The sequence below is a fragment of the Suricata suricatta genome, chromosome 12 (genome assembly GCF_006229205.1).
Source record: "Suricata suricatta isolate VVHF042 chromosome 12, meerkat_22Aug2017_6uvM2_HiC, whole genome shotgun sequence".
In the NCBI taxonomy this organism is placed as follows: Eukaryota; Metazoa; Chordata; class Mammalia; order Carnivora; family Herpestidae; genus Suricata; species Suricata suricatta.
This window is the reverse complement of record NC_043711.1, coordinates 54,253,009-54,280,819: the sequence shown is the minus strand read 5'-3', so window position 1 is coordinate 54,280,819 and position 27,811 is coordinate 54,253,009. Positions and strand designations below refer to the sequence as shown.

At 47.4% G+C, this 27,811-nt stretch overlaps 1 protein-coding gene across 4 annotated transcripts; it reads right to left on the bottom strand.

Annotated features, from left to right (window-relative positions):
- Positions 1 to 772: 772 nt before the first annotated feature.
- On the bottom strand, positions 773 to 26,850 carry EFCAB12 (EF-hand calcium binding domain 12). Of its 4 annotated transcripts, none has more exons than XM_029918949.1 (9): positions 26,276 to 26,849; positions 19,296 to 19,744; positions 16,259 to 16,441; positions 13,969 to 14,125; positions 10,648 to 10,841; positions 8,885 to 9,098; positions 3,960 to 4,119; positions 2,190 to 2,246; positions 773 to 1,299 (listed from the first exon to the last, which is right to left on the bottom strand). In XM_029918949.1, exons 1-9 carry the CDS (start codon positions 26,322 to 26,324, stop codon positions 798 to 800), a joined length of 1,965 nt encoding a protein of 654 aa, XP_029774809.1. In that variant the 5' UTR covers positions 26,325 to 26,849; the 3' UTR covers positions 773 to 797. The 4 variants fall into 4 exon arrangements, with proteins under 4 accessions (XP_029774809.1, XP_029774810.1, XP_029774811.1 ...); XM_029918950.1 differs by having other exon boundaries at positions 16,259 to 16,438; XM_029918951.1 differs by lacking the exon at positions 26,276 to 26,849 and adding an exon at positions 25,788 to 25,806.
- Between the last annotated feature and the right edge of the window lie 961 nt (positions 26,851 to 27,811).

The window sequence follows — 27,811 nt, the reverse complement described above, 5'->3', positions numbered from 1 at the left end:
AAGATTATTGTAAAAAAAAAATTTTTTTTCAGGATGAAAAATTGTGCCTTGATTCCACAATTTGAACACAGTACAGATGTCATCACCCATCTTGATAGTAGTTCCAGGGGCCAGATAGGGATAGAAGCTACACTAGATTGTATTGTTGACAGGATGAGAAGTGAGAAGGGAAGAGTGTTGACAACTCCCTCATGAGATTTGACTGTAAAGGGTGGGGGAGTTTGAGTAAGGCCAGAGAAGCGAAATGTGAAATGTCTTGTCTGAGGTCACGCAGCTCACAAATGATAAGGTTGAGACTGGAACCCCCATTGTGCCTGTGACCACACCACACCACATGAATCCTGCTTAGCCATCGGGCTCTGGAAAGTCAGTTGGGAAGCAGAGCATGAAAGCACTGTGCTAACAGCAGCCCACGTTATGTATGTTGTGAAGGAAAAAGTCTTGATGGGGTCAGGTGGGTTAATCAAGCAAAAGGCTCAGAAACAGAGAGCATTCTTCTAACAGTGAAAGATGCAAGAGATTTGGAAGCAGTAACCAAAAAGGCTCAGTCTTTGGGGGATGAGAGACCGGCTGTGACCATTTTCAAAGAGAAGGGCACAGGGAACCCACACTGCCTGCTGCTTTCCCATGAGCACTGAGATCCCAGGACAAGAGGCTGGAGGTGCCAGGCAAGCAGACCTCTTGTAGTCCCCTGGGCTCAGAACCCCAGCTTTTCAAACACTCCTCTGGCCGCAGCTCCTGAACAAGTAATCACAACAGCTGGATCACAGGCGACATGAAAAAAACTCCAATCTGGTTTATTTCAAAAGGGCAGAGGTCAAGACAGGGAAATACTCAGAAACTGCTTCTCTTTCCCTAGATACATCTGCCCTCTGAGACCCTGGACATTTTTGCTCATGAGAGAGCTGGCTCCAGGCCATCCCACTGAAATGATTTCTTCTATCTGGCTCTTTACACTTCCCTTGTGTCTGTGGCTCTGGGCCGCTAGCTGCACTGGCCACAGCCCCAGGATGGCTAGGTCGGACAACACCTGGGTCACTCTGGTTGATGTAGTAGATCTTGGAGGCATCGTAATAGGCACAGGTCATATAGTTCATGTTCCCAATAGGCCACCAGTGGTTGGGGTGATAGGTGGCTGTGTAGGCATGGGGCCGGGGCTGGACACAACTAAAGAGTGCCAGACTCCGGTCCATGGCCACAGTGGGCAGATAGAGTTGCAGCTTGTCCAGGAGGTGGCCGGGCCAGAAGAAATTGGGGTGAGTTCGCCGTGAACCACTGGGCCTCTTCACCTTCACCTTCCTGGAAAAAGAGACGACAGGAAGTTTGTCATGGCAAACAAGCCAGGGCTGGGGCTTCTGCTCAGCAGAGCTAGCCAACTGTGTGACCAGAGTGGAGGTGTAGCACTGTGCCAAGCACTTTGCTTCCATGTGGTAGGTTCTGTTATCCTGTCTACCCTCCCAATAGGGATGTGAAAACCTAAAGAGGATAAGTTATATCCCCCAAAGCCCTACAGCGCACAAGTGGTAGAGTGCAGGCTTGACTCCCAATTTGCTGCCTCGAAAACCCAAATTCTTTTTTTAAATTAATTAATTTTGAGAGAGAGCACAAGTGAGCGGGGGGAGGGGGGCAGACAGAGAGGGGGAGAGAGAGGGAGAGAGAGGGAGAGAGTGCAGAGCTTGGAGCAGAGCTCAAGCTCATGAACTGTGAGATCATGACCTGAGCCAAAGTGGGATGCTTAACCAACTGAGCCACCCAGGCACCCCAAGAACCCAAATTCTTAAGTGTACACTATCAGTTCTCTAGAGGCATTTTAATGTGATGTTCAGTGTAGAGCCTCCAGAACTAGCATTCCTGGGTTCAAATCCCTACTCCACTACTTAATAGATGTGTGACTTTGAGCAAGATAATTAACTTTTATGTACCTCGGTTTCCCCTTCTGTCAAGTGGGCATGCTAAGACTAACTTTATAGGGTCACTGAGAGGATTTAAATGAGTTAAAACATGGAACACACCTGCAGTGCTGTCTGCCCAGCACTCTAAGTAGTTTCACTGTCTCTCAGTTCCCAGGCCTTGAGCCCTAGATATTGTGCACCATGTAACATACAGAGTCCCAGGCACCCCCTCCACAGTGAGGCTGGTCCCCCCATGTCCCCACTCTGCTTCCAGAGTTGGCTGATCTTGTTACAGACCTGGTGAACTCCTCAAACTCCTTAAAGTGTATCTTCTTGATTTTCTTTGGTGTTTTCCTAGTAGATAAGAAAGGTATCTTGTCAGGATGGGAAGAATCCATGTTAATGGGGCCTCAGGTCAGAGGACATGGGGGTGGTAGGCCTGTCTCATGAGTCCAAACCAGGGCTCTAAAAGGAGAATGTCTTCTGCCTGAGCAAGGACCCTGACTCTGTCCCTCCACGCTCCAGTGGAATACATAGTGGGCTTGCTCAGCCAGGCCTGGTTTCCCAACCTGGCTAGCTGGATGGGTGGCTCCAGGCAAGTCACATCGCTTTTCAGAGCCTTGTGTTTCTTATTACCCAAAACAGAGACCTCCCAGAGTAGCCAAGCGATGCTCAATGATCTGAGTTGTTTGGGGGCCCCTGACTCTCACTTCCCCTGCCAGAGCCAAATCCAGCTTTTGGAACAAGGGTGGTGAAAACTAACTCCGCAAATCTTAGGCCCAGCAGACATCACTCAGCACCCACAGATGGCCCTCATTCCCAGCAGGCCTGCTTTTGGCCTTGGGATCTTTGACAACAGTCCAAGTAGCAGGATAAAACAAAGATCCATCCTTGCCCTTGGGTACCTCTCTTCATCCCTTATGGGTGAGGCCTACCTAAGCATGGACAAGAGTTCCTTTCTCAGGTTCCCACCCACTCCCTAGTTTCCCCAGTGCAGAAATGGATGTCAGCCACCCAAGGGCTGGCAGTCAGTAAGTGATCAGAAGGGCCTCTCAGGGCCACCAGCCTCTTGACTCATGCTCAGCTCCTCCTCACCAGGGTCGTGGATAGGCCCTTTGCAGGCCCAGGCCTCTGGTCGCGATCGTCCTGATGGGGCAGGTGAAACACCAACCGTTGCTGTTCCCAAGGGTTAACTATCTGCCAAACACCACGCTAGGAAGTTTATGTGTATTCCTCATCTGATCCTCATTGTGTGTGGGAGGAGCTGCTTCATTTAACAGATGAAAAGCTGAGGTTCAAACTTTTAACCTGCAGCCTGTGTGATTTAACCTGCAGCCTGTGTGATTTCCATCCGGCTCTGCTGTGTCTCATCCCAGCTGTACTGGCCATCACACTGCAGTGCGCAGCTGGCCGTGATCTAGAATGTGGGCAGTTCCCAGGCCCCTCCCCCTTGTGGTCAGTTGGCCCCTCCTCACCCCACATTAGCCCCATCCCTCCTCAGGGATGCAGGGAGGCTGCTTGCTCTCCAATCTGTAGCCACCCATGAAGGCTGGCTCATAACCTGCCCATGGGGCACTGCCTTCCAGAGAAGGACATTTAGGACATTTCCTTAGAGATGACCCAGGTTGGTCTGAGAGTCAGAGACAGGACCCATCGCAGACTTCCTTTCTCCTCCTCATGCAAGCCCACCTCTTGCCAGAGAAGGCAGGACAAAGAAGGAACTTTGTCCCTTCTGTCCTCTGTAGGGCCCCTGATAGCCAACCCGAGATTTGTGAGGGGGCCTCTCTGTTTCTCTAAGAAGGCCCTCTTTTTAGGCTTTTGTAGAGAGGCTGAGATCACATAGAATGTGGTTGGGAGTGAGGCAAGGAGGCTGCGGCCCTCAGACACTGGAAATTGGCCAGTCCCTGGGACCCAGCTGGGTGGGACATGCTGGGATGCTTGAACTCAGCCAGGCATTGGCACAACATGACACCTCAAGTGTGCCAGCATCCCAGCCCTGCAGCTGAAGGAGCAGCAGAGGGACAGAAAGCAAATGGCAAGGGAGAGAGAGGGGATCTGATACTCAGCTTGTCAGTCTTCTTAGCCACAGCATCGCCGAAGCCCTGGAACTTGAGCAGGGCCAGATTTGGACTGAAGATCTTCATGTCTGAGTAGTAGCCTCCCGGCTGCTGTATTGGGCGCACCTGGTCCTTCTGGAAAATGATCTTGTCTCCCGGGTACAGCAGGGCTGTAAGCAGCAAGAGAAACATGGCCTGTCAGTCCAACGCGCCTCCCTGCCCTGAGCCTTTGGGACAGATGGGGAATTTTTTTTAAGTCCACATTTTTGTTTGAAAATGGTTTTTCTGGGGCGCCTGGGTGGCTCAGTCAGTTAAGCCTCCGACTTCGGCTCAGGTCATGATCTCACATTCGTGGGATCGAGCCCCGCGTCGGGCTCTGTGCTACCAAAGCCTGGAGCCTGCTTCCGATTCTGTGTCTCCCTCTTTCTCTGCCCCTCCCTGCTCATGATCTGTCTCTCTCTGTCTCAAAAATAAATAAAACATTTTTAAAAATTACGAAAAGAAAATGTTTTTTCTTGTACATACATTTTAAACTCTCTCTGTTTATTTTTTTAATTTTTAAAAAAAGTTTATTGGAGTGCCTGGGTGGCTCAGTCAGTTAAGCGTCCAACTTCAGCTCAGGTGATGATCTCACAGTTTGTGAGTTCGAGCCCTGTGTCGGGCTCTGTGCTGACCGCTCAGAGCCTGGAGCCTGCTTCGGATGCTGTATCTCCTTCTCTCTCTGCCCCTCCCCTGCTCATGCTGTGTCTCTCTCTGTCTCTCAGAAATAAATAAACGTTAAAATAAATTAAAAAGTTTATTTATTGACAGAGAGAGAAGGAGAGAGAGAGATTGGGGGGAGGGACAGAGAGAGAGAGAATCCCAAGCAGGCTTTGCAAGGTCAGCGTGGTCAGGGCACAACCTGATGCAGGGCTCGAATTACAAACCATGAGATCATGACCTGATTCAAAATCAAGAATCAGATGCTTAATTCACTGAGTTACCCAGGAACCCCATTAAATGTTTTATGTTCAAATGACTGTAGATTCACAGCAAGTTGCAAAGGTAATGCAAAGGGTCCCTTAGACTCTTCCCTCAGCACCCACAGGGGTGACAGGGCATATGACCCTAGTGCAATGTCAGGAAGTGGAGTTGGTACAACACTGCTGTCTGGACTCACAAGGCAGGAGATGGTTCGTAACCAGGTCAGCCATAGCCCTGAGGCCTGGGTGCTGTTGTGATGGAGCATGCAGCCCCCCAAAGCCCTACTCTGCAGGGGTCATGCTGGCCCGGAGTCCCCAAGAAGGAGGGGAGGTTCACCTAATTCATCAGGTTAACTGAGACCTAGTGGATGGCGGTTTTCTCCTTGCTTAGAATGAGTCTCACAGATACTCTCAGAAGACTGCTCTAAGAAGTCGGAGCATAAAAAACGCTGGGCCACTGGGCCAGGGGCTCTGTCTTCCTGCAGCCACGGAACAGTGCCTGTCCTACGATGGTAACACATGACTAGCTCATGTTCTAGAAGAAGTAATGGAAGGTTACAGTCCAGGTTACAAATGCTGATAATCTGGGGTGGGGGAAGGAGAGGGCAGAGACTGCGCAGATGAGAGAGGGAGGCAAGGGGAATATTGCAGCATTGACATTTTTAGAAGATATATAGGATTTTTTTTTTAAGTTTATTTACTTTGAAAGATAGAATGAGCCGGGGAGGAGCAGAGAGAGAAGGGGACAGAGGATCCAAAGCGGACTGGATATGGAGCTGGAACTCATGAGCTCATGGAGCTGAAGTCTGATGCTTAACTGGTGGAGCCACCCAGGGGCCCCAATATACAGAAATAGTAAAACTACGTTATATACATGTTACATATATATAGTTAATACATAGTTATTATATATAACATGTTATATATATTACCATATATACTAAGTATAGTTAAAAATAACACATAAATAATTTTGTGTAAATGGAAAAGAAAAAGAGGTCTAGGAAGGGATAATCACTAAAATACTAATGGTGTCAACTCAAGCTGGGGGGGATTTTTTTTTAATATTTATTTTTGAGAGAGAGAGTGGGAGAGGGGTAAAGACAGAGAGAGAGAGAGAGAGAGAGAGAGAGAGAGAGAGAGAGAGCGCACGCGCGCAAGAATCCAAAACGGGCTCAGAAATGTCAGCACAGAGCCAGACTCTTGAACTCAAGAACCATGAGATCATAGGGGCACCTAAGTGGCTCAGTCTGTTGAGCATCTAACTTTAGCTCAGGTCATGATCTCGTGGTTTGTGAGTTCAGGACCCACATCACAATTTCTGCTGTCAGTGCAGAGCCCACTTCTGTCCCCCTCTCTCTCTCTGCCCCTCCCCTGCTAGTGCTTGCTCTCTCTTTCTCTTTCTCCCTCCCTCTCTCTCTCTCTCTCTCTCTCTCTCTCTCTCAAAAATAAACACTAAAAACAAAAAAGGGCTCTGGGCTATTTAAAAAAAAAAAAAGAAAGAAAGAAAGAGAGAGAGAAAAGAACCATGACCTGAGCTGAAGTCAGACACTTAAACAGACTGAGCCACCCAGGTGCCCCCAGCTGGGGGGATTTTTAATTTTTTTCTATTTTTTTTTTCTGTTTTTTTGTTTTTTTTTTTTTTTGAGAGACAGAGAGAGGCAGCATGAGCAGCGGAGGGTCAGAGAGAGGGAAACACAGAATCTGAAACAGGCTCCAGGCTCTGAGCGGTCAGCATAAAGCCCAAAGCGGGGCTCGAACCCACGAACCGTGAGATCATGACCTGAGCTGAAGCCGAACACTTAACTGACTGAGCCACCCAGGCACCCTGGATTTTTAAGTTTTCCAAAAAAATTTCAGTAAGCAAATATCTGTAAAATCCAGGGGAGAAAAATGATAAAGCTGTATGCACTGGGGAGAGGGGAAATGCCTCGATGTTTTAGAACGTGGCCCTTGAGCTTGAGGCCTGGAGTCTGAGCCCATCAAGCTCTAGTCTAGAACACAGGCCTGGAAGTCCCAGTGGTTCACTTTCTCTACTCACAGCAGAGCTGTCTTCTGTCAAAGAGACAGCCAGTAGATAGTGGCCAGGAGAGAAGTCAGAGACGGACTGAAGTGTTTTTTCCATCTAGAACTGTCAGAAGCAAAAGGAAGCCCACCTGCGGCTGCTCGTGTGTGTGTGTGTGTGTGTGTGTGTGTGTGTGTGTGTGTGTGTGTGTGTAACCCCACTGGGTGGTGAGGCTCACAGACCCAGCAGCCAGCAAAAGCTAGCGGTGGAGGGAACCAGTAGTGGCTCAGTGTTCTGGTGGGGACAGAGGAGGTGCCTCCAGAGGACAGACAGAGCAGTCCAGGTGCTAGTGAGCCTGCCTGCATTTCGGAAGACAGTTAGCTGCATGTCCACCAGGAGCCAAGAAGAGACAATATCAACAATCAGGGAAGATGTGGCTTCCTGAGGGAGATGGAAGGAAGGATGATTAGGTGAAAAGTCAGTGTTCAGAGCTGTAAAAGATTTCCTGTCGCTGCCCTCCCAGTCCAAGTGGCTGTACATGTGGCGCACACGTGGCGGAGTGCAATGTGCACAGGAGACAACGGCCACTTAGGGTGGTTTGCCTGTGTTCCTGGAGGCATTTGGCCCTACGCTGTCGTGCACACCTGTTAAGGCTGAATTATGCCCCCACCCCTCAAATTCATATATGGAAGCCCTAAGCCCCAGAATCTCAGAATTTCTATTTCAAGAGGTAATTAAGTTAAAATGAGGCTGTGAGTGTAGACTCCAATCTGATCTGGCTGGTGTCCTTGTAAGAGGAAATTTGGACACAAGAGAGGCACAAGGGGGCATAAGTGCACAGAGAAAAAAACCATGTGGAGAGGCAGCAAGAGGGTGGCCAACCATCTGCCAGCCCAGGGGAGGGGCCTGAGGAGAAACTGGCCCTGTTGGTACCTTGATCTTGGACTTCTAGCCTCCAGAAGTGTGAGAAGATAAATTTCTGTTGTTTAAACCACCTAGTCTGTGGTATTTTACTGTGGCATCCCGAGCAAATTAATATAGGACCCCAAGGCCCTATACATTCTGCACTTCTTTCCCCCTGTCTTGGAAGAAAGACAGAAATAGTTGTGACTGTGAACTTGTCATTAGGTAAGTCACCCCACTGTCTGTGTGCCCCCTTCTTTCAAAGCCAGGTTGCCAGTTTGCCCATGGTTCCTTCTTGTGACGTTCCTCTGGGAAAATCTCTGTCCCTTTGTGTTTTGAGAGCACAAAGAGGGACCCGCCCATTAAATTTATAAACTCACAAATTTAGGACACCAGCATTGCCGTGTGGTCATAGGAGGTTATGGGACCTCTCCCGTCCCCATCTCTCAGAAGCACACACTCTACCTAGAGCTGGGGAGGGTTCAGATCTGCTTGGATACATGAAAACACAATTCTCCCTCAAACAAAGGGTGAGAGCAGTGTGGAAATCTCAAGGCTGAGTCCTGTGGTCTGAGCAGAGAGCCAAGGTCTCAGCAGAACTTGTCCCCTGGTGCCTTCCCACCTCTGTGTTGTGGAAGAACCAAGAAACAGGGCTGGCCTGGGGAAGTGATTTGGGAAAAGCTCAGTAGAGCATAGCAGGTATCACTCCTTTCAAATCTCCCCTTTGAAATTGGGATTGTCCCTTTCAGCTCAACATCAGGGCTCCCTCACCCAGAACTCCTGTCCTTGGAGCTTCCTGCTCTAGAATGCTCAGCAGGCTCAGTTGGGGAACTTAGACTTTCAGACTGTGGAGCCTGTGAACCTCCAGGATTCTAGAAATCCCATGTGAACAGCAAAACAGGCTGGGCTGCACCCCCTCTGCTTCAGTATCCCTACTACAGACCACAGAGGCTTGGATTGGGTGCACGTCAGCTAGGGAAGGGCAAACCTCAGGTGGACGCCATGTTCGCCTGGGTTCCGAGCCCTCTCAGCAACTTGCCAAGGGCCAGGCTCCAAAGCTCCTACCTTTCATGAGGATGTCCTCTGTCAGTGGGAGGCCATAGGACTCACAGAGCTTGCAGCACTGCAGGTAGACCAGAAAGTTGTCCCTGCGGGACATGTTGATGAGCTCCTTCATCTCCCCGTGGATGGTGGACGGGAGGCAGTGCTCATCAAAGTGCTTATTCCCACTGCGCACCAGGCGGCACTGCTCCGTGTACTGGATGGAGGGGATCTTGAGCTGCAAGGAGAACAGGGGTTGGTACCCCCTGCCCTTCATCTTCTTCCTGCCAGACGCAGGTGTGGGGCCTCAACTACCTCTCCCCCAAGAGGAGAGATGGCAAAGAATGCAAGATGGGACCAAAGTTCAGGCTCTGAAGTCAGTGACTTAGGAGAAGAATCACACATAGTCAAGGTTACCCCTGAAGAGCACTTGAGTGGTAAGCCATGCAGTTCCGTGTGCACAGCCCCGTTCATGGACATGCACACATCGCTGTATAATACATGCAGTAGGGAGCAATGCAGGTGCCCTATTTAAACAACACATCTCTGTTTGGCTGTATGAGAACTTAAATTAGGTGCAGACATCGGTGCCTTTGAGGTGGGGGCCATGTGCCAAGGATGGCAGAGCAAAGTAGAAGACGCCTGGGGGATGTGGAGCTGCTTTTGGCCTTCTTTGTTATTTATTTACAAGGAAACAAAAATCTATCTGTTTTTCAGCTTCTAACACCAGAATCAGCAAAGTACAACTCACAGGCTACATCTGGCCCAGCACCTTGTAAAGAAAATTTTATTTAAAAAAAAAGAAAAACTTTTATTAGAACACAGGGGCACTTGTTTGCTTAGGTGTTGTCTGTGGCTGTTCTTTGCTGCAAAGGCAGAACCGAGTAGTTGCCGTAGAAATGATAAAGCCCCAAAAGTCTAACCCATTTATTATCTAGCTTTTTATAGGGAAAGTTTGCTGACCTCTGCTCAAATATTTTGGGTTTTCTTATCATGCAACTGAATCAGATCTTAGTTGGTATAGCACTTACAATGCCTAGTATTTTATTATACAATAATAATATGCATTTAGGGGCGCCTGGGTGGCTCGGTAGGTTAAGTGTCTGACTTCAGCTCAGGTCATGATATCACAGTTTGTGGGTTCGAGACCCGTGTCAGGCTCTGTGCTGACAGCTCAGAGCCTGGAGCCCACTTTGCATTCTGTGGTTCCTCTCTCTCTGCCCCTCCCCTGCTCATACTGTTTGTCTCTCTCTCTCTCTCTCTCTCTCTCTTAAAAATAAATAAACATTAAAAATTTAAAAAATAATATATATTTATATATAGTATAGTATTAATATTGTCTGCCTCTCTGAAGGCAAGGACTATTTTGTTCTCTACAATACCTAAAAGAGCATATGGCACTTTGCCATCTCTCGATACATATTTGTTGGGTGAATTAATTCCCACAATCAATTCTGCCTTCACCAGTCATGTATGTCTGGAGTGCCTGCTTGATGGCAGGCCCTGTGCTGGGCACTTGGATTCCAGCCACGATGAAGACCTGGTCTCAGAATGCAAGGTCACAGTCAAAAGATGGGAAGAGAGGAGCTCCCTATACTTTTGGAAACATGATCTCATTATATTTTCATAGAAACCTTGTGAGGTAGGTGTTATTCTTATAATCAGACGAGGGAACATAGGGGTAAAGAAGCCTGCTCCCAGGAGTTCCCCAGCTAGAAGGTGCAGTGGACTTGAACCCGAGCCTGTCCAGTAGCCACACCCCATGCCCTTCCCACTGACCGGGGTACCTTCTTCTGGCGCCTCCTGTCACGGTACCGCTTGCCAACATCCTCCATCTCCTCCAGAGTAAGGGGCCGTGCCTCCATCTGGGTATCGACCACAGGCACGGTCAGCAGGTCCATCTTGCAAGGTTGTGAGGCTACATTCACCTGCTTCTTAGATAGATGTGATGGGGAAACTCTGTGCTTGGCAGGTCTATAATCTGAAAGGAAGGAGAGCCTGAGAGGGGGCTCAGCTAAGGACTCCATCAAGCAGTTAGTTAACTGATGTGATCAGCAGGTACAAGCTATCCCTCTGCTCACTTCCCATGTGGCTCATCAGGCCATCTGAGTTGGACCTCTCCGTCTCTGCCATGGCCTCCCTAGTGCAAGGCCACTTCCTGCCTCACCTGGACCATCACCCCAGCCTCTGGCTGCCATTCTCATCCTCTAGCCATCCTGTCTTCACCAAACAGCAAATAGGACCTTTAAAAAAATGTAATTGGGGCGCTTGGGTGGCTCAGTCGGTTAAGCGTCAGGCTTCGGCTCAGGTCATGATCACGGTTTGTTGGTTTGAGCCCCGTGTCGGGCTCTGTACTGACTGCTCAGAGCCTGGAGCCTGCTTCGGATTCTGTGTCTCCCTCTCTCTCTGACCCTCCCCTATTCACGCTGTCTCTCTGTCTCTCAAAAATTAAAAAAAAAAAAACACTAAAAAATATATAATCACCTCATTCTCCCACTTAACACTCCCTGCTGGCTTCCCACAGCACTGACACTAAAACCCAGAATCCTCTTTCTGACCTGCAAGGCTCTTCAGAATCTGGCCTCACCTCAGCATCCACGTGATCCATCTCCACCTGCTCACTCCTCCCCCACTTCCCATAGCCACTCTAACTTCTTTCTTTAAAAAATTTTTTTTTACTACAGGTGTATTTCCTATTTATTTATTTATTTACTTACTTACTTACTTACTTTTGACAGAGAGAGAGAGAGAGTGAGTGACCAAGGAGCAGATTAGAACCCTATAAGGTGCAGAGAGAGAGGCAGAGAGCATGGAGCCCAAGCTCACCCGATGTGGGGTCTTGAACTCACCAACCAACTCACAGCTGAGCCAAAGTCTGATGCTTAAATGACTGAGCCACTCAAGCGCCCCTCACTCTAACTTCTTTCTGTCCCCTGAAAACTTGCCCAAGTTGGGGCCTTTGCCTGTCCTCCCTGGGCCTAGCGTGTCCTTTGCCAGACTGGCTCCTCATCTGTCACTCATGTGTCAGCTCCAATGGCTGCCTTTCAGAGAGGCCTTCTCTGACCACTGCCCCCTAACTCTGTCCTCTTGCCTTCAAGGTGTTAATCCCTGCTAGACATCATCTTGCTTAACCCTTTACATGGAAGCTATTGGAGGCAGAGGCACTGGCTTCTTCACTCCTGTGTTCCCAGTTCCCAGTTTCTAGAAGGATGCCTGACACATAGGAGGGGTCCAACAAAGAACCGAATGAGGGACACCTGGGTGATTCAGTCGCCCTTAACGTGTCCAACTTTGGCTTGTGTCATGATCTCATGGTTTGTGGGTTCAAGCCCCGCATCAGGCTCTGTGCTGACAGCTCAGAGCCTGGAGCTTATCTTCAGATTCTGTGTCTCCCTCTGTCTCTGACCCTCCCCTGCTCATGCTCTCTCTCTCTCTCTCTCTCTCTCTAAAAAATAAATTAAGAAAACATTAAAAAAAAAAAAAAGAACCAAATGAATGAAAGCATCTCATTGCCCCCACCCTGGTTCAGGCCTCCCCTATTCGGGGCTGAAATGAAGTCGTGGCCCAGCCACCTTCTAGTTTTGAGACTGTCAACTGGTGGCTAGGCCTCTCTGAGCTTACAGCTTTCTCCCTGTAGAGCATGAACGGTAGCTTTGCTCTCCAGGGACTTGAAGGATAAACTGAGCCACCTGCTGTGAGTAGGGCTACCCAGCCCCAGTGCTACTTCCTTCTCTCTTTGAGCTGACCACCCAGACTCCTGATGCAGCCACCCCTTTATGCAAAGCAAAAGATACCCAAGTCCCATTACCCTGGGATGCTCTCCAGAGAAAAGGGCGATGACACTGAGATGATACCAGTTAAGCAAGTACTTGCTCTTGGCTTCAAGTCTATTTATTGGGAGATAATAGGCCCCAAATACCTTTGCTGCAAACATGCATCACGGCCCACTATGGTCATTCACTAAACGGCTCACAGCCAACTACATGGATAATGGTGAGCTTTGGTAATTTATAACGAAAAAGCAAAAAGGATCATGGATGGGAAAGCAGGCCCAACTCGAGGCAGCCCTGAGCATGAGCCGGACACGAAGGGTGCCAGAGATTACGACTGTGGGATGGTGATGCGTGCAGGAGGTGACTGTGGGGTGCTCAGTTTCCCTGGGACTCTGAGATAGGCAGAGACCCTGCCTGGGGGTGACGGGGCCTCTGCCCAGTGGCTTGTTGAGACTAGAGGTTGGAAATCTCTCTCTGTCCTTCCCGCCCTCGCACTGTCTCTCTCTCTCTCTCTCTCTCTCTCTCTCAGAAGTAAATAAACAGTAAAAAAAATTTTTTTTAAAGAAAAAAGAGGTTATATTTGGGGATATGCTATATTGTTATAGTTTTTATTATATTTGGTTACATTTGGGGAGGGCTCCGGAATCATAGATGGAGGCTTAAAGGAGGGCTTTAATTTTATTTGTAGTTGTTCAATTTTAATGTTTTTTTTACACAACAATGGCACTGAGCTATAAAAAAACCATGATGCACCCTTGTGTTGTAAATTCATAGCCAGAGCTACAGCTAGTCCATTTCTAATTTGCCTCCATGTTATAGCTGGACAGATGTAGTTCAACAAGTACATGGCTTGGCAAATGGAACTTGAACTGTGCACAACTCATACAACTGTTCATACCAGCCCTACTAATATCCCTGATCACAGAATATCAAAGTAGACTTTCCAGTAAACTCTAAACACATGCTAATTCTGGTTTTTGAATTTTAGTTAACTTTTTATCAATAAAATATAGAGTAATAGTAAGAAGGCTTTGGACCCACATACAAGATCTCAGTCTATTGGGTAAGCTTTGGTGGGCTAAAGCCACCTTTTGAGAATCCTCCTTTAAGGTCCAGGGCTGGGTCTCATTCATCTTTGACGGGCACGGTAGCAGTGCATGCGAGAGAATATCTTACTCCTTAGTTGATCACTGGGCCTGTGGATTCCAGAGTCTTGGCCCACCTACAATAAGCCAAAGCTGGAAAACAGAGTCAGGAAGTAAACCAAGGCTGCCTCCACCACGCTTGCTCCCAGGATGGGGAAGTGGAGACATGGGGGTGAGGGTGGATACATACACTCCCTCGAAGTTAACAGGGTGCTTTTCTGATGAGCCAAAGCCCACTGCTTGTAGGTGGTAGCTAGGACATCTGTGGTGATGTTGCTGTCCCTTCCCAAAGAGCTGAGATAGATCACAACGTCTTCCACCTCCTGGCTTTTCAGAGGGACTCCAACCTAAGGAGACAAGAGAAGCCACCAAGGTGGGCAGGCTCCAATCCAGAGTGTGGTCACAGCCTTATCAGCCCGGCTCTACTTCCCTGTCTAGTTTCATCCACAGCCACTCCCACCTCAGCAGGAGCTCAGAGCACTTTCCGAGGCCCAGAACACACCCTGTGCTTTCTCACCCGCTGCCTTGACTCAGGCGTTTCCTCCTCCTATCTGAAGAACTCCTATCCCTCCTTCAAAACCACTATCTTTGCAGAGTCTGCTACTCCTGCCTTCTGGGCTGCCACCCCACTCCCATACCAATCTCAATGACAACTTTCCCACACAGGACTGGAAAAAGGATTTCACATCTGTCATCCTTGCCCATGAGAAATACATCAGCTTTCCTTAACTGAAGACAAAGAAGATCTGAAGTACAATACACATTACTCTTTCAGGGATGGTGAACAACTTTATAGGAGCATAATCTTTGCCAGCAATTCTGAATATTTAAGAAGGAAAGTTTCTAAGGAAATATAATTTTGTTCAGCTTCTTTATTTTTTTAAAGTGTTTATTTATTTTTGAGACAGAGAGAGCACAAGCAGGGGAGCAGCAGAGAGCAAGGGAGACCAGACTCTGAAGCAGGCTCTAGGCTCCGAGTTGTCAGCACAGAGCCCGACATGGGGCTCGAACTCATCAAGATCATGATCTGAGCCGAAGTTGGAGGTCAACTGACTGAGCCCCCAAGTGCCCCATTCCTCAGCTTCTTTAGACTGCTGTCGGTGTTCCCTGGGCTTTCCTTAAAGAGGGTCAGAATTCTCCTGGTCCTAGAGGACTTAATGTTTTATCTTTTAGTTATGATGCTTAAAAAATATATATATAAGCCTATATTATATATGTTTTTATATATACAATACAATAATAATATATCTTATATTATATAATTATATATTGATTAATAATGATATATTAATAATTAATCATTAACAATGATATGTAATATTATACTATATAACTAATATATTAATAATAAAATAATATATAATATATGTAACATATTATATACTATAATAATATAATAAATATATATTTATAAATATATATTATATATATTTAATGTTTTGAAATGCTGTTTAGGTGAGTACATGTCATGAAACAACAGTGTGAAAACTAGTGATGATTTTAAACTATAAAGACATAGTAGGCAGCTTTCTAAAGTGTTTCATGGAGGTATCTTGTATTCAAAGCATATAAAAGCTTAATTTATCTAGACCATAGGTCAGCAGCTTTTCCTATAAAGGGCCATATAGTAAATATTTTAGGCTCCATGAATAATATTATCTCTATCTAACTGCTTAAATCTGCCATCATAGCATGAAAGCAGCCATGAAAATACATATAAATCAGTGTAGCTGGGTTCCAATAAAACTTTATCTACAAAAAGAGAAGGCAGGCTAGATCTGACTTCTGGGCCATAGTTGGCAGACCCCTCCTAGACCAACAGAACTTTCTGCAACAATGGAAATGTTTTATATCTGTGCAGCCTGATAGAGGAATTGCTCACCACATGTTACTCCTAAACACTCGAAATGTGGCTGGTCTGACCGAGGAAATGGATTTTTAAATTTTATTTCTTTATAATTAATTTAAATATTTTGAATAGCCGGTGAAAATGTGGCCTGTGGACCAGTACCACATGCATCATTGGGAGCTTGTTAGAATGCAGCAACTTGGGCCCTGCACTGATGTACTGAGTCGGAAGCTGCATTTTAACGACTTCTATGGGATCACATGCCAAGGACTGTTGGAGAAGGTCTAGAAGGTTCTAGAGGCAAGACGGAAGGCCCAGCAATCTCTGTACCCAGTTCTGGGGTCTGATGGGCAAGACAGTGATTCCCCAGCTAGCTGATTGGTATGGGGTCGTCTTTGCAGGCTTTCCACTCAGGTAGGGCCGTTCAGGATCAGACTCAGACCAAGGTGGTTTTAGGGGTCTGATGTGGCCACAAGTTGTGCCAGGTCTTCCAATCTGGCTTCACAAGTAACAAGGCTGATGGCTTGGTCTACTTTTCAGGTGGTCCAGGACCTGGGTGGAGGCAGCAGTGGGGGCTAGACACATGCATATCTTCCTCACTCAGCCTGGAGGGAGCATGGGAGGCACTTACCGCTTTCAGAGCCACAATGAACTCCTCCCTAGAGATCTTCTGGTGCTCGCCCCCATCCACCTTCCTAAACATCTCCAGGATCTTGATCTTGCGGCTGTGCAGGTAGGAGTACAAGGATGATAAGGCAGAGGGCTTGGGCAATCGGAGCTGGGGCACCAGTCGGCGGGTGGGGTGGGAGGTCTTCTGTAAGAGGTGAGAGAGGGAGCAGAGGAGAGAATTCAGGGGAGACGGGCCACTGGACTGTGATTCCCGGAGTTAGACAGAATGTGATTCCCAGAGACAGAGAGGGGCTGAGAAGCTCTCAACAGACAGCACGAGGGAGTGAAAGGAGCACTGGATTCAGGGTTGCCAGGGCGGCATCCAACTACGGCTTGGGCTGTGATCTCCGGTTCATGAGCCTGAGCCCTGGATCGAGCATCTCTGCTGTCAAGCAGATCTTCTGTCCTCCTCGCTCTCTACCCCTCCCCTGCTTGTGCATGTTCTCTATCTCAAAAATTAAAATAAGCATTTAAAAAAAAGGAGCACTGGATTCAGGGCAACAGTGTTTCACTAGTGATACTTTTCATCTCTGGGCCTCCATTTTTCCATCAGAAACAAGAGGACCGGACATTATGAGAGCTGACATTTCATTCTTACCCACATCTCTCCTATCAAGCACAACAGGATTATAATCCCACCAGGCTCTCAAGGCACCAAAACATATGCCCCTGCCTGGAGCCAGATGGGGCTCTCTATCCACCCACCTCTCAGCCTTTGCTTCTGCCGGGCCTCCTCCTGCCCAGAACACTCTTCCTTCTCTCTCTACTTGCCCAACTCCTACTCTTCTTTTACTTCCAGGTCATTGGGACTATTTCAGAATAATTCTCCCTTACCTTGGTGAAGCACCTGACAGTTTAAAAAGGGCCTTTCTGTTCCCTACTTTGTAGCTCCTCTGTGTTTAGGATTCACCTCTATTAATGACAAACTGCAGTCCTCAGTCTGATACGTCTTGCCTCCCCTCTTAACATGTGAACATCTTGAAAGCAAGACAATGTCTTTTTAGCTACTTACCTCTACCTCCCATTCTTCTACTGAACAAGCCCCCCACCCTAGGCAGATAGGCAGTAATTGTTTGCTGAGAAAATAAATGACACTGTAAATTAGGTATTAGGTATAAGGTGTTACTTTCCCGTTTTACAAATGAGGAAACAGCTGAGAAAAGTGAAGTGACTTGCCCAGGGTCACACAACCCATAAACAGTAGAGCTGGGTTTCTACAGGCCCAGTGGGTTTTTTTTTTTTTTTAGTGTTTTTTGAATTTATTTTTGAGAGACAGAGAAAGACAGAGCACGAGGGGAGGAGGAGCAGAGAGAGAGGGAAACAGGGAATGCGAAGCAGGCTCAAGGCTCCAAGCTGCCAGCACAGTATCTGATGCATGTCTCGAACCCACGAACCATGAGATCATGACCTGAGCCAAAGTCAGATGCTCAACCGCCTGAGCCACCCAGGTGTCCCCCAGGCCCAGTGTTTATTCATAGACACTGTGCTGCTGTCTGGAAAGGGTGTCATAGGCCTAGGAAATTTGGGTTTGGACTCTGATTACCCCAAGGACTGAGTCTGGCATCGGTGAGACTGCAGTAGTAATAAAAATGGCAAACATAGGAGCACCTGGGAGATTCAGTCAGTTAAGCATTCGACGTCAGCTCAGGTCATGATCTCGTGGTCTGTGAGTTTGAGCCCCGCATTGGGCTCTGTGCTGACAGCTCAGAGCTTGGAGCCTGCTTTGGATTCTGTGTCTCCCTCTCTCTCTGCCCCTCAGGATGCTTGCACTCTGTCTCTCTCTCAAAAATAAATAAACATTTTAAAAAATGTTTTAATGGCAACCACAATATTCAGTGCTCACTATATGGCCAGCACTGTCCTAGGCACCTAATCCATTTAGAAGTCACAGCAAATCTAGGAAGTAGGTACAATGATTATCCCCATTGAATAGTTTGGGAAACAGGACCAGACCATACAGCTAGGGAAATAGTAGAGCTGGGTTTAAACCCAAGTTATCTGATCTCTTATCCCAACTTCACCTGAACTGGGAGAAATTTCAAGTGTTTGCATTATCAGGAAATGTCACCGAGAGGTAGGCATTGGGGGACGAGGACTTTGGTACTGACTGCCACCAACTCTCTCTATGGGGCTGGACAATTTATCGGCCTCATCGAGCTTCTACTTCTGTATTTATAAAAGGGAGTCCTCCTTTTTCTTCCAACCTCACAACTGTGATCCTCATGGTCCCACCATGAGCACCTGCTTGGCATGTATAGGCCCTCAACAAAAACGTGTCAATGAACAAATGAATGAAGAATGCGTATTTTTAAAATGCCCCCTAGATGGAATGCCAGGAGTTATCCCACCTAGGGTGGTTTTAAGATATAGTCACAAATTCTTCAACTCTCCTCCCTTCTGAGACGGAGCCTGATTCCCTGCCCCTTGAGCATGGACAGTGCTTAGTGACTTGCTTCTGACAAATAGAATATGGTGAAAGTGATAATGGGGTTCTCCTGAAACTCAGGTCTTCTGAGATGAGGTCATTAAAAAACATTGCAGCCTCCTCCTTACTCTGTCCCTTGGACCATTCATTCTTGGAGATGCTGGCTGCTGTGTGGTGGGGACACTCAAGCAGCCCTATGGAGAGACCCCTGTGGCCAGGAACTGAGGCCCCCCGCCAATGGCCATGTGAGCAAGCTACCCTGCAAGCAGATCTTCCTGTCTCAGTCAAGCCTTGGGATGTCTATGGTGCATGTCAACTTGAGATGAGGGCCACCAGCTAACCTCCTCCCAGATTCCTGACTCTGGGAAACAGTGGGGTCAACATTTGTTGCTTAAATGTTTGAGGGCATTTATTATGCAGCAATAGATACCCAATACACATCCCTTTGGGGGCTTCTCTTTGCTCCTTTTTGAAATGGGGTGAATGACCCCTATCCTGCCTAATCTGTAGGGAATGAAAGGACAGCATGCCCCTAACACCTTCAGTGTCTTCATCAGCAAAGGGGGCTACTCACCTTGGTGGCTCTGATAGTAGTCAGGTGGTCTAACAACTGGTCCTCCTGCTTCTTCTGGATCACGTGTAAGACCTTGGCCTCTGACGGTGTGAGGCTGGGCTTGTTCTGAAGCCACCTCTCTACGTTGCCGAATGATTCCAGGTCTTGGCGAAGCTTCAGCCTTTGGCTCAGCCAGGTCCTCACATCCTCTGGCTGCCCTTGGACGTCCCCATCTCCCAGGGCTTTGAAGCTGGACACTGGCTGTGGAGGCATCCGGGGTTGAGCCTTGGGATTGATGGGTATCGGATCCTCTTTTTGAGGCAAGATGATGATCCGCCGGCGGCACTGAGGCAGGTGGAAGTCCTTCTGCTTGAACTGCTTGAAGCAGTGGGCGATGACTGACTCCGGATCGAAGATGGGGCCCTTGCGGGCATTTTCATCGTCACTCGAGGTCGTAGACTGGCAGAGCTCTTGGGGGAAGAGGGTTAAGAGGTGGGCTTCTTTCAGAAGAGGACTAACGGAGTCAGGAAGGAAAAAAAATGCTACAGCACCAGGCTGGGCTCCCAGGCCTGGTTTTATCATCGCTTTGCTATTACTGCTGAAGATAATTACATCTAATGTGAATGCGCATTCCTGACGGCAGGCACTACGCTAAGGTCTTTATATGTTTTCTCTGGTTTAACCTTCTCAGATTATTCCTCCTCTGCTGGGAGTTGTATTGGCCTTGCTGGATGACACAGTCACAGTGAGGAAATGGCAGACATTTGCACAGCTCCTGCCATGAAGTGAAACTGGTATCTTCTTCTATTATTGGCTCATATTGGGAATGGTACCACTGTTACTGATTAGGCCTCACAATGTTCCAAATCAGACTGATAATTCCCCACACAGTTACCCCATACGTAAAAGTATATTCCTGCCCCTGCATAAAAGATTTTAGATAAAAGCACTGTAGATGTTTGCCAAAAGGCTCTTCTAATGAGCCTTGCAGCCCCAAGACCTAAGGGGGGCTAAGAACATAAGAGTTACAATTAACTCTGGCCTGGCGAAGAAGAGCCTAACTTAGAGATAAGAAACAGACTAGTGCTGGACATAAATTGCTACATATACCTTTGCTAATTGGAGCCACAAATACCCTCCCTTGTACTGACTTCAGTTATGAGGATGGATAAAAAATTAGAAACCCACGTGCAAGGTCAATACACACAGGGCCCCCATTGTGCTTACATCAAAGAAAGGGCTTTCTCGAAACTTATTAACAAACATTCTTTCTCTTATGGTTAACGAGCTAGATAAAATACTCCCAGCCTATCTATATACAATTTAACCAATGTTTTAGTTTTAGCATTACTAACTTAAATAATATGTATATTATCCTGTTTTTTTACTTAAAAAAATCTTGTTATTCTCTTGGTTATAAAATGTACTTAACCTTACTGTAAGTGCATTACATAACTCAGTTATAACTTGTTAATTAAAAACAAGGTCATAATTATTGGCCAAAACCAACCCATACAAAATAAGTTAGGTTTGTTACTTTCTTAATCTTGGGGACTGATGGCAAGAATTGGGATGGTTCTACAAAAATACTTCTGTAAAACTTGTTTCTGTACACCTTTGATGATTAAAGCACCTTATTACTAAGACTTAGAAACTGTAAACAATTTCTATTTTCTGATGTCATGTTATTGCTTAACCAATGAAAAAAGACACCAAAGCAGACTGAACAGAGATGCCTGCCTGGTAACCAAGAAAGAAACTCGTGGCTCTCTCATCACTCTCTCGTGCCGACACCGTCCATCCTTTCAGGGACCCCTGGACCTGCTGGAGCTGGACTCCAGCCCTCCTCCTCTCCACCCCACCCCCACCCTGATACTCCTTATTGACAATCAGAATGATCTTTAAGTAATTAATTAACTTAAAGTTTATTTATTTATTTTTAAAGAGAGTGAGCAGGGAGAAGGGGAGAGAGAGAGAGAGAGAGAGAGAGAGAGAGAGAGAGGGAGAGAATCCCAAGCAGGCTCCATACTGTCAGCACAGAGCTTGATGCAGAACTGAGCTGAAATTAGGAGCCTGACACTTAACCGACTGAGCCACCCAGGTGCCCCCAGAATGATCTTTTAAAAAAGAAAATGCCATTCTGATCTGGTCTCATCATCCAAGCAGAGGCTTTGAAGCTAGAATGCTCCGGCCGTGCCCTGGCTCTGCTGTTTAATGGCTGCATGTGCTCGGACGAGTCACTTAGGCTCCGTCTCAACCTCTCACGTGTAAAATGGGGATAAAGATGGCACCTACTTTACTGAGCGGTGGAGATGGTTAGAATCAGTCCATTTTCAAGTTGCTTTGTCCATAGTAAGTGCACTGTTACTTTTTAATGTACTTGCTCTTTGCCTATTTTGAAACCCTTCTATGACTTTCCATGGCCCTCGAGTTAAAGGCCTATGACCCTCCTCTGCCAACCTTTTCCACCTCATCCATCACTTGCCTATCTTTCTTTACTATGTCCCAGATGCCTTGACCCTGAATGATCCCTGAGTGGTCCAAGCCCCATCCTGCCTAAAGGTTTTGCATGTGTTGTTGTTCCATCTACCCAAAGATCTCCCTCCCCACCCATCCCTCCTCAGACCCATCCTCCTCATCCTCAGACCAAATGTTACCTAGCTCTCAAGCCTCGCTTATAGCTTCACTGCATAATATAACCTATACTTTTCCTTTAGACTACTTATCATAGATGGCTGCAAATGGTGACCCTCGTGCTGAATGAGGGTTGGGGTCTTGTTTTGTTTGACGCATTGGCCAAAATTTTCCACTTTGAGTTACTTTAGGATGGGGCATGCCCTCTCCAGCTTGCCATAGTCCCAAACTATTCTCTATGGCCTTTTTTAAAACTTTTTTTTTGAGAGAGAAGGAAAGAGAGAGAGAAAGAGAGCAGGGGAGGGTCAGAGAGACACACACACACAGAATCTGAAGCAGGCTCCAGGCTCTGAGCTGTCAGCACAGATCCCGATGCGGGGCTTGACCTCATGAACCATGAGACCATGACCTGAGCTGAAGTAAAATACTCAATAAACTGAGCCACGCAGGTGCCCCCATTCTCTATTGTCTTACATGCAGCTCAGTTCATTTTTATTAAGTGCCTGCTTTAGGCAGACATTTGTGTTTGAAATCTCTGGTGTAATTACTTGGTTGGTGTTTATTTTTTCAATAGACTATAGACCAGGACCTCCTCTCTCCTGTCCCCTGCTGGAGCCCCAGCACCTCCATGTGCCAGCATATGCTGGGAACTCAGTAGTTATTTGGTGAAAGAGTGGATGTCAAGGGGACCAACCATTTGGGATCAGAGAGGGCAGCTCTATGATTATACCATATTACAGAGAGGGGCACTCAGGCCCAGTGAGGCCCAAGGTTGCAAGATTGTTTAGTGGTGGAGCTGGGATATGAACTCTGGTTTGCTGGGCCCAGAGCTTAGCTCTTAGCCATTAATTGATAAGACCACAGGTTGTCCCCTAATCCCACTCTCAGTTCTTTTATTTCTAAAATGATAAACTCCATTCTCAGTACTTCCTGAAGCTGTTACAAAGATCAAATGAATAACATATGTGAGTGTTCTAAAATTCACAAGGGATATAGCATTATTATTAATAATATTATCACCATCATTTCCCTTCTAAACCCTCCCCCCTGCTTTAAAACCCTTTCATTGCCTCCAAAATAAAATTCAGTCTCCTTAACCTCGCCCCACCTGACACACCCACCTCTACCAGCCTGATGGGCTCATTCTTTTCCTCTTTCTGGCCTCACCCTGTATTTGTACCCAAGCTGAGCTGACTATGGGTCCTCGGTCCCCTAGCCCTGTCCCTGTGCTCTCTCCTCTCTCTGGAATGCTCTTGGAGACTTAGATCGGGCATTACCACCTCCTGAAGCCCTCCCACCCCCTCCATTGCATCCCCTCTGGGTTCTCACAGCCCTGTGCTCACCCGCACCATAGCATTTACCATGTTTTTCTGGATGAGGATGCTCTCTGGGTCTTTCTTTCTCAACAACCTGTGAACTTTTCAATGGTGAGGACTGTATCTTATTTCCCACGTACCCCTGGTGCCCAGCCTGGCACAAAGTGAACATTCAGCACATTTGTTAAGCCTCCTTGCAATGGCCATGTTTTTCTTTTGTGGTCAGAAAATAATGCGTTTACATCAATGTGGATGGAAATGAGCACTTCACAACCACCCATTTATCATTTCGTTGAGGATAAGATGCTGAGTACAACTGAGAATGTAGCCATTCATCCAACCAGCATTTACTGAGAATCATCCAGTAATTGGCATGGACAGGTGCGTGCAGATCCAAATGAGGCTGGACACCCGACCACAGAGCACTGGCAGGGAATAAGGTGGGGTAACCAGAGGGGTAACAAGGTGCTCTCAGTCAGGAGAGAAATGCTGATGGAGGGACTCAAGAGGTCATCATGAAGGAAGAGGCATTGATACGTGCCTTCAAGAATGAGTTAGATTTCAAGGGCTGGAGGGGCCAGCGTGGAGAAAGGTCAGGGGTGGGGTATGAGGATCTGGGGATTATTAAGTCATTCCACAAGTTGGAAGTACATTGTGTGTGAAGGAGGAGGTTAATGGGAAATAAAGCTGGAGTCATCCTGAATGCCAGGTTAAGGGTTTAAACTTTGCCCTGTTGACCCTGGGAACACACACAAAATATGCTCCTCCCTGGCCTTGACACTGTCACTTGTGCCCACCTGCAACCCCAAATCCATGATCTTCCTTTAGCCAGAAAGGTCATCCCCCCCCCCCCGCCCCGGCCAAGCCCTTCACTGGCTTCATTGAAATGGCTTCTCAGTGCCCTTAGAACAAACAAGCCCCTCTTATGATGGCCCCACCACTGCCCTCACTGGGGCCCTGCTCCCTGCTCCTCCCTGCCCTCTCCAAACCCCTTCTCTCTTGGTCTCTTCTCTCCAGCTGCATGAGCCTGCTTTCTCTTTGTCTAACTCTCCTAGCTCTATCCTGACTTGGTTTGGGCATTGGCCGTGCCTTCTGAAGGGCATGGGATTCCCCAAGATTTCTGCTGGTTGAGTCCTTTTCACCATATAGTTCTCAGCCCAAGTGTCACTCCTCTCAAAGTCACCCCATCTACCCTATCAAAGGTCACATGCCCACTATACCATGGGGCTTCCATTCTAGTGATCTTTGGGGCTCTGTGTCCATTTATAAAAAAGTGAGGTGGGCTCTCATATTAAAAGATGTCACCACATAGTCATGGGTAGAGACGGTGTGAAAATGTTCAAGGGATTGTGAGGATAGTTTTCAGAGGCCAACTAGCCACAGTGCCTTCCCAGGTCAGGGATCTCTTTCTGCAATGCCCCTGGCAGATTTTGCCTCTGCTTACATACACCTCAGGCGACAAGGAGTTCTCTATTCACACTGCAAATGCCTGATTCTGATCCCTAGAAAAGAGTTCCGTATATTGACCCAGATTTTGTTTCCCTGGAATTTCTATCCCTTGGTCCTAGTCCTTCCCACCAATGCTACAGAAAACACATTCCTTCCCTCTTTCCTGGGACAGCTCTTCAGGTATCTGGAGGCAGTTCAACTCTCTTGAAATACTGTTTATCTTGGCTCTGACTCAAATATCTCCCTAAGTTCCATCATACCTCTCTGGCCCCTCTTTTCCAGACCATCCCTTAAAATTGGTGCCTTTCAGGTTCATACCTGGGCTTTCTCCTTCTCCTTCCTTCTCCTCCTCCTTCTTCTCCTCCTCCTCCTTCTTCTTCCAAACAATCTCCTCTACCCTCATGTTTTTGTGGCCTTCCATATGCTGAAAACACCCATACCAATAAATTTACGACCTGAAATTAGCTCCCATTTTCTACATACAGTTGCTCCTAAAGTATTTCCACTTGGATGGCCTATAAGGATCTCAGGCTCAAACAACTAAGACTGCACTGGTCTCCATGTTCTGTTTCCACCAAATCTGTTTCTCCTGGTAGGTTCTTTGTCTCTGTGAAAGGCACCTCCATCTCTATGTCACCCTAGTTGCCACCTTGAGCATCATCTTTGATTGCTTTTTGTTCCCTGTTCAATCAGCCCTCAAATCCCCCTAGTCCCCTCTTGCCTGGCCACTCTCCATCACCTCTCAGTATCTTTGATCTGGACATTTCAGACAGCCCCCAAGCTCATGATTCTGGCCTCAGCCTTCAAGTCTGCCAATTCACTCTGCATTTGCTGATGCTCCCCATCCAACACTGTCATTTCCAGAGGCTTCTCCATCTCCTGTCTCACAAGATCTTGCATGATCTTGTCCCCTCTGACCTCTCTCACCTCTCACCCCTGGCAACTCTCAAACTACCAGCAGTTCCCTGAAGACACTGTGTCTCTGAGCCTCTCTGCATGGACTTCCATCGGCCTGGAATGCCTTTCCTCCCCCTTTTGGTATAGACAACTCCTTGAGTCCTTAATTTAAGCCCAAGTGTAAAGAGCTCTTCCAGAACCTTAGAATTGTTCTTACCCATCCTCTATGCTCAGCAGACCTCTTACTCCTGGGTGTCACCCCCAGACCTGGCACCCACCCCTTCTTCTTCTGTAATTATCCATTTATCTGCCTGTCCTTCACCTCTGAGATCGCAGGGTTTTCCCGTAGCTGGCTATCACCAAACACTCTGGTTTTCTCCATGCTGCTTCTCCAGTACCCAATACATGAATATCCAGAGGAGAAATGGAGCGCAACAGGTGAGACAGGGGTTCAGGATGCCTTTCCCAAGCATACGGGTTGGACCTCTGATTTCAGATCAAGGCAACTTGGCACACGCCTCCACTGGGAATGGAAATCTGAGAAATGTGCACGACCTGCCCCAGGCTCCCTGGCAACCCTTCCCCCAGAGAGGACGGCATAATGAGATATTTGCCTCCCGTCTTGCCCTCACTCACCCTCCTAGCACGCTTCTGCCCGGCGGGCTGAAGGCTTCCCTGAGGCAGCGCTGCTTCCCGGGAACTTACCGAGCAGTGACAGGTACAGAGCCTCAGACATTTCATAGGAATCGTCCATGGTCGCAGCGTCAGGAACCGGTGCTGAAGAGCGTGTGTGTCTGTGTTTGCTTTCGCGGCATGTCAGGGTACCAAAAAAACAGTAATCCCAAACATTGGCAAGAAACACTCAAGGCGCCCAAGCTTGGAAGCAACTGTTACCAGGACTACAGAAGCCCTGCGCCGATTGGCTGAGATTTGACACGTTCCTGGCGTCTGTGGGAGAGGGCGGGTTCTGGAGAGCACCCTCCCACTCCCAATAGCCAGGCAGTCCTACTCTTTTTGTGGGTCCTGGGAGGCAATCGCAGCGCTGCAGAATTCCTGGCTTGGCCAAAGACAGGATCCCTTAGTATGGCCCAGAGGCCCCCGAATCTGGAGTAAGAAATCACTGGTTTTCCTGAAAGTGGTAGGACCTTCAGCCGGTCTCCACATTTTTCATTTTCATCCAAGGAATAGGCCCTGCTTCCTCCAGACGGAAAGTCTTGGCCAAAGAGAGGCCGTGTTTTTGATGTGCATCTCTCCCTTATGACAGGATGCCACTGTTTGGAAACAGAGAACCTGGTGACAGGAATATTAATAATAAACACTTGAAATGCCCATCAACTGATAAATGGATAAACAAAATATGCTCTAGCCACACAATGGAATATTAGTCACAAAATAGAGTTAGGTACTGATGCATGCTACAACACAGACGAACTTTCAAAACATTATGTTCCGTGAAAGAAGCCAGACATAAAAGGTCACTTATCATTTTATTTACAAGAAATGCCCAGAACAGGCAAAACTATAGTCACAGAACGCAGACTGATGATTGCCAGAGTCTGGAGGTGAGGTGTGTGGCTTTGGGTTTGACTGCTAACAGGCATGGGGCTTCTTCTTAATGCATTGGAAATGTCATAGCATTAGTGATGATGGTTGCAGAACATTGTCAGTATACTAAAAACCGTTTAATTGTATATTTTAAACATGATTAATGATGAATTTTATATTATGAATTGTCTCCATAAAAGAAGTAAAACCAAACACTTGAGTGCTTATTCTGCATAAGGTACTGCCTTCACTGAATTGCATGATCTTTATGACCCTCTCAACCTGAGGTAGTCATTCAGACCATCCCTGTGAGTCACATTAATGTAGCGCTTTTCTTTTTTTTTAAGTTTATTCATTTATTTTGGGGAGACAGAGACAGTGCAAGCAAAGTGAGAAGAGAGAAGGGAACAGAGAGGGAGACACAGAATTTGAAGCAGGCTCCAGGCTCTGAGCTGTCAGCACAGAGCCCGGCACCAGGGCCTGAACCCACAAACTGTGAGATCATGACCTGAGCTGAAGTTGGACCCGTAACCGACTGAGCCACCCAGGTGCCCCCAGATTTTCAGTAGTCTCTAAACCCCAACACGAGGCTCAAACTCACAACCCCATGATCAGGAATCGCATGCTCTACTGAGCCAGCCAGGCAGCCCTCTACAGGAACTTTTCATCTTTGCGTCCCTCTGCAGCACAGAGCTT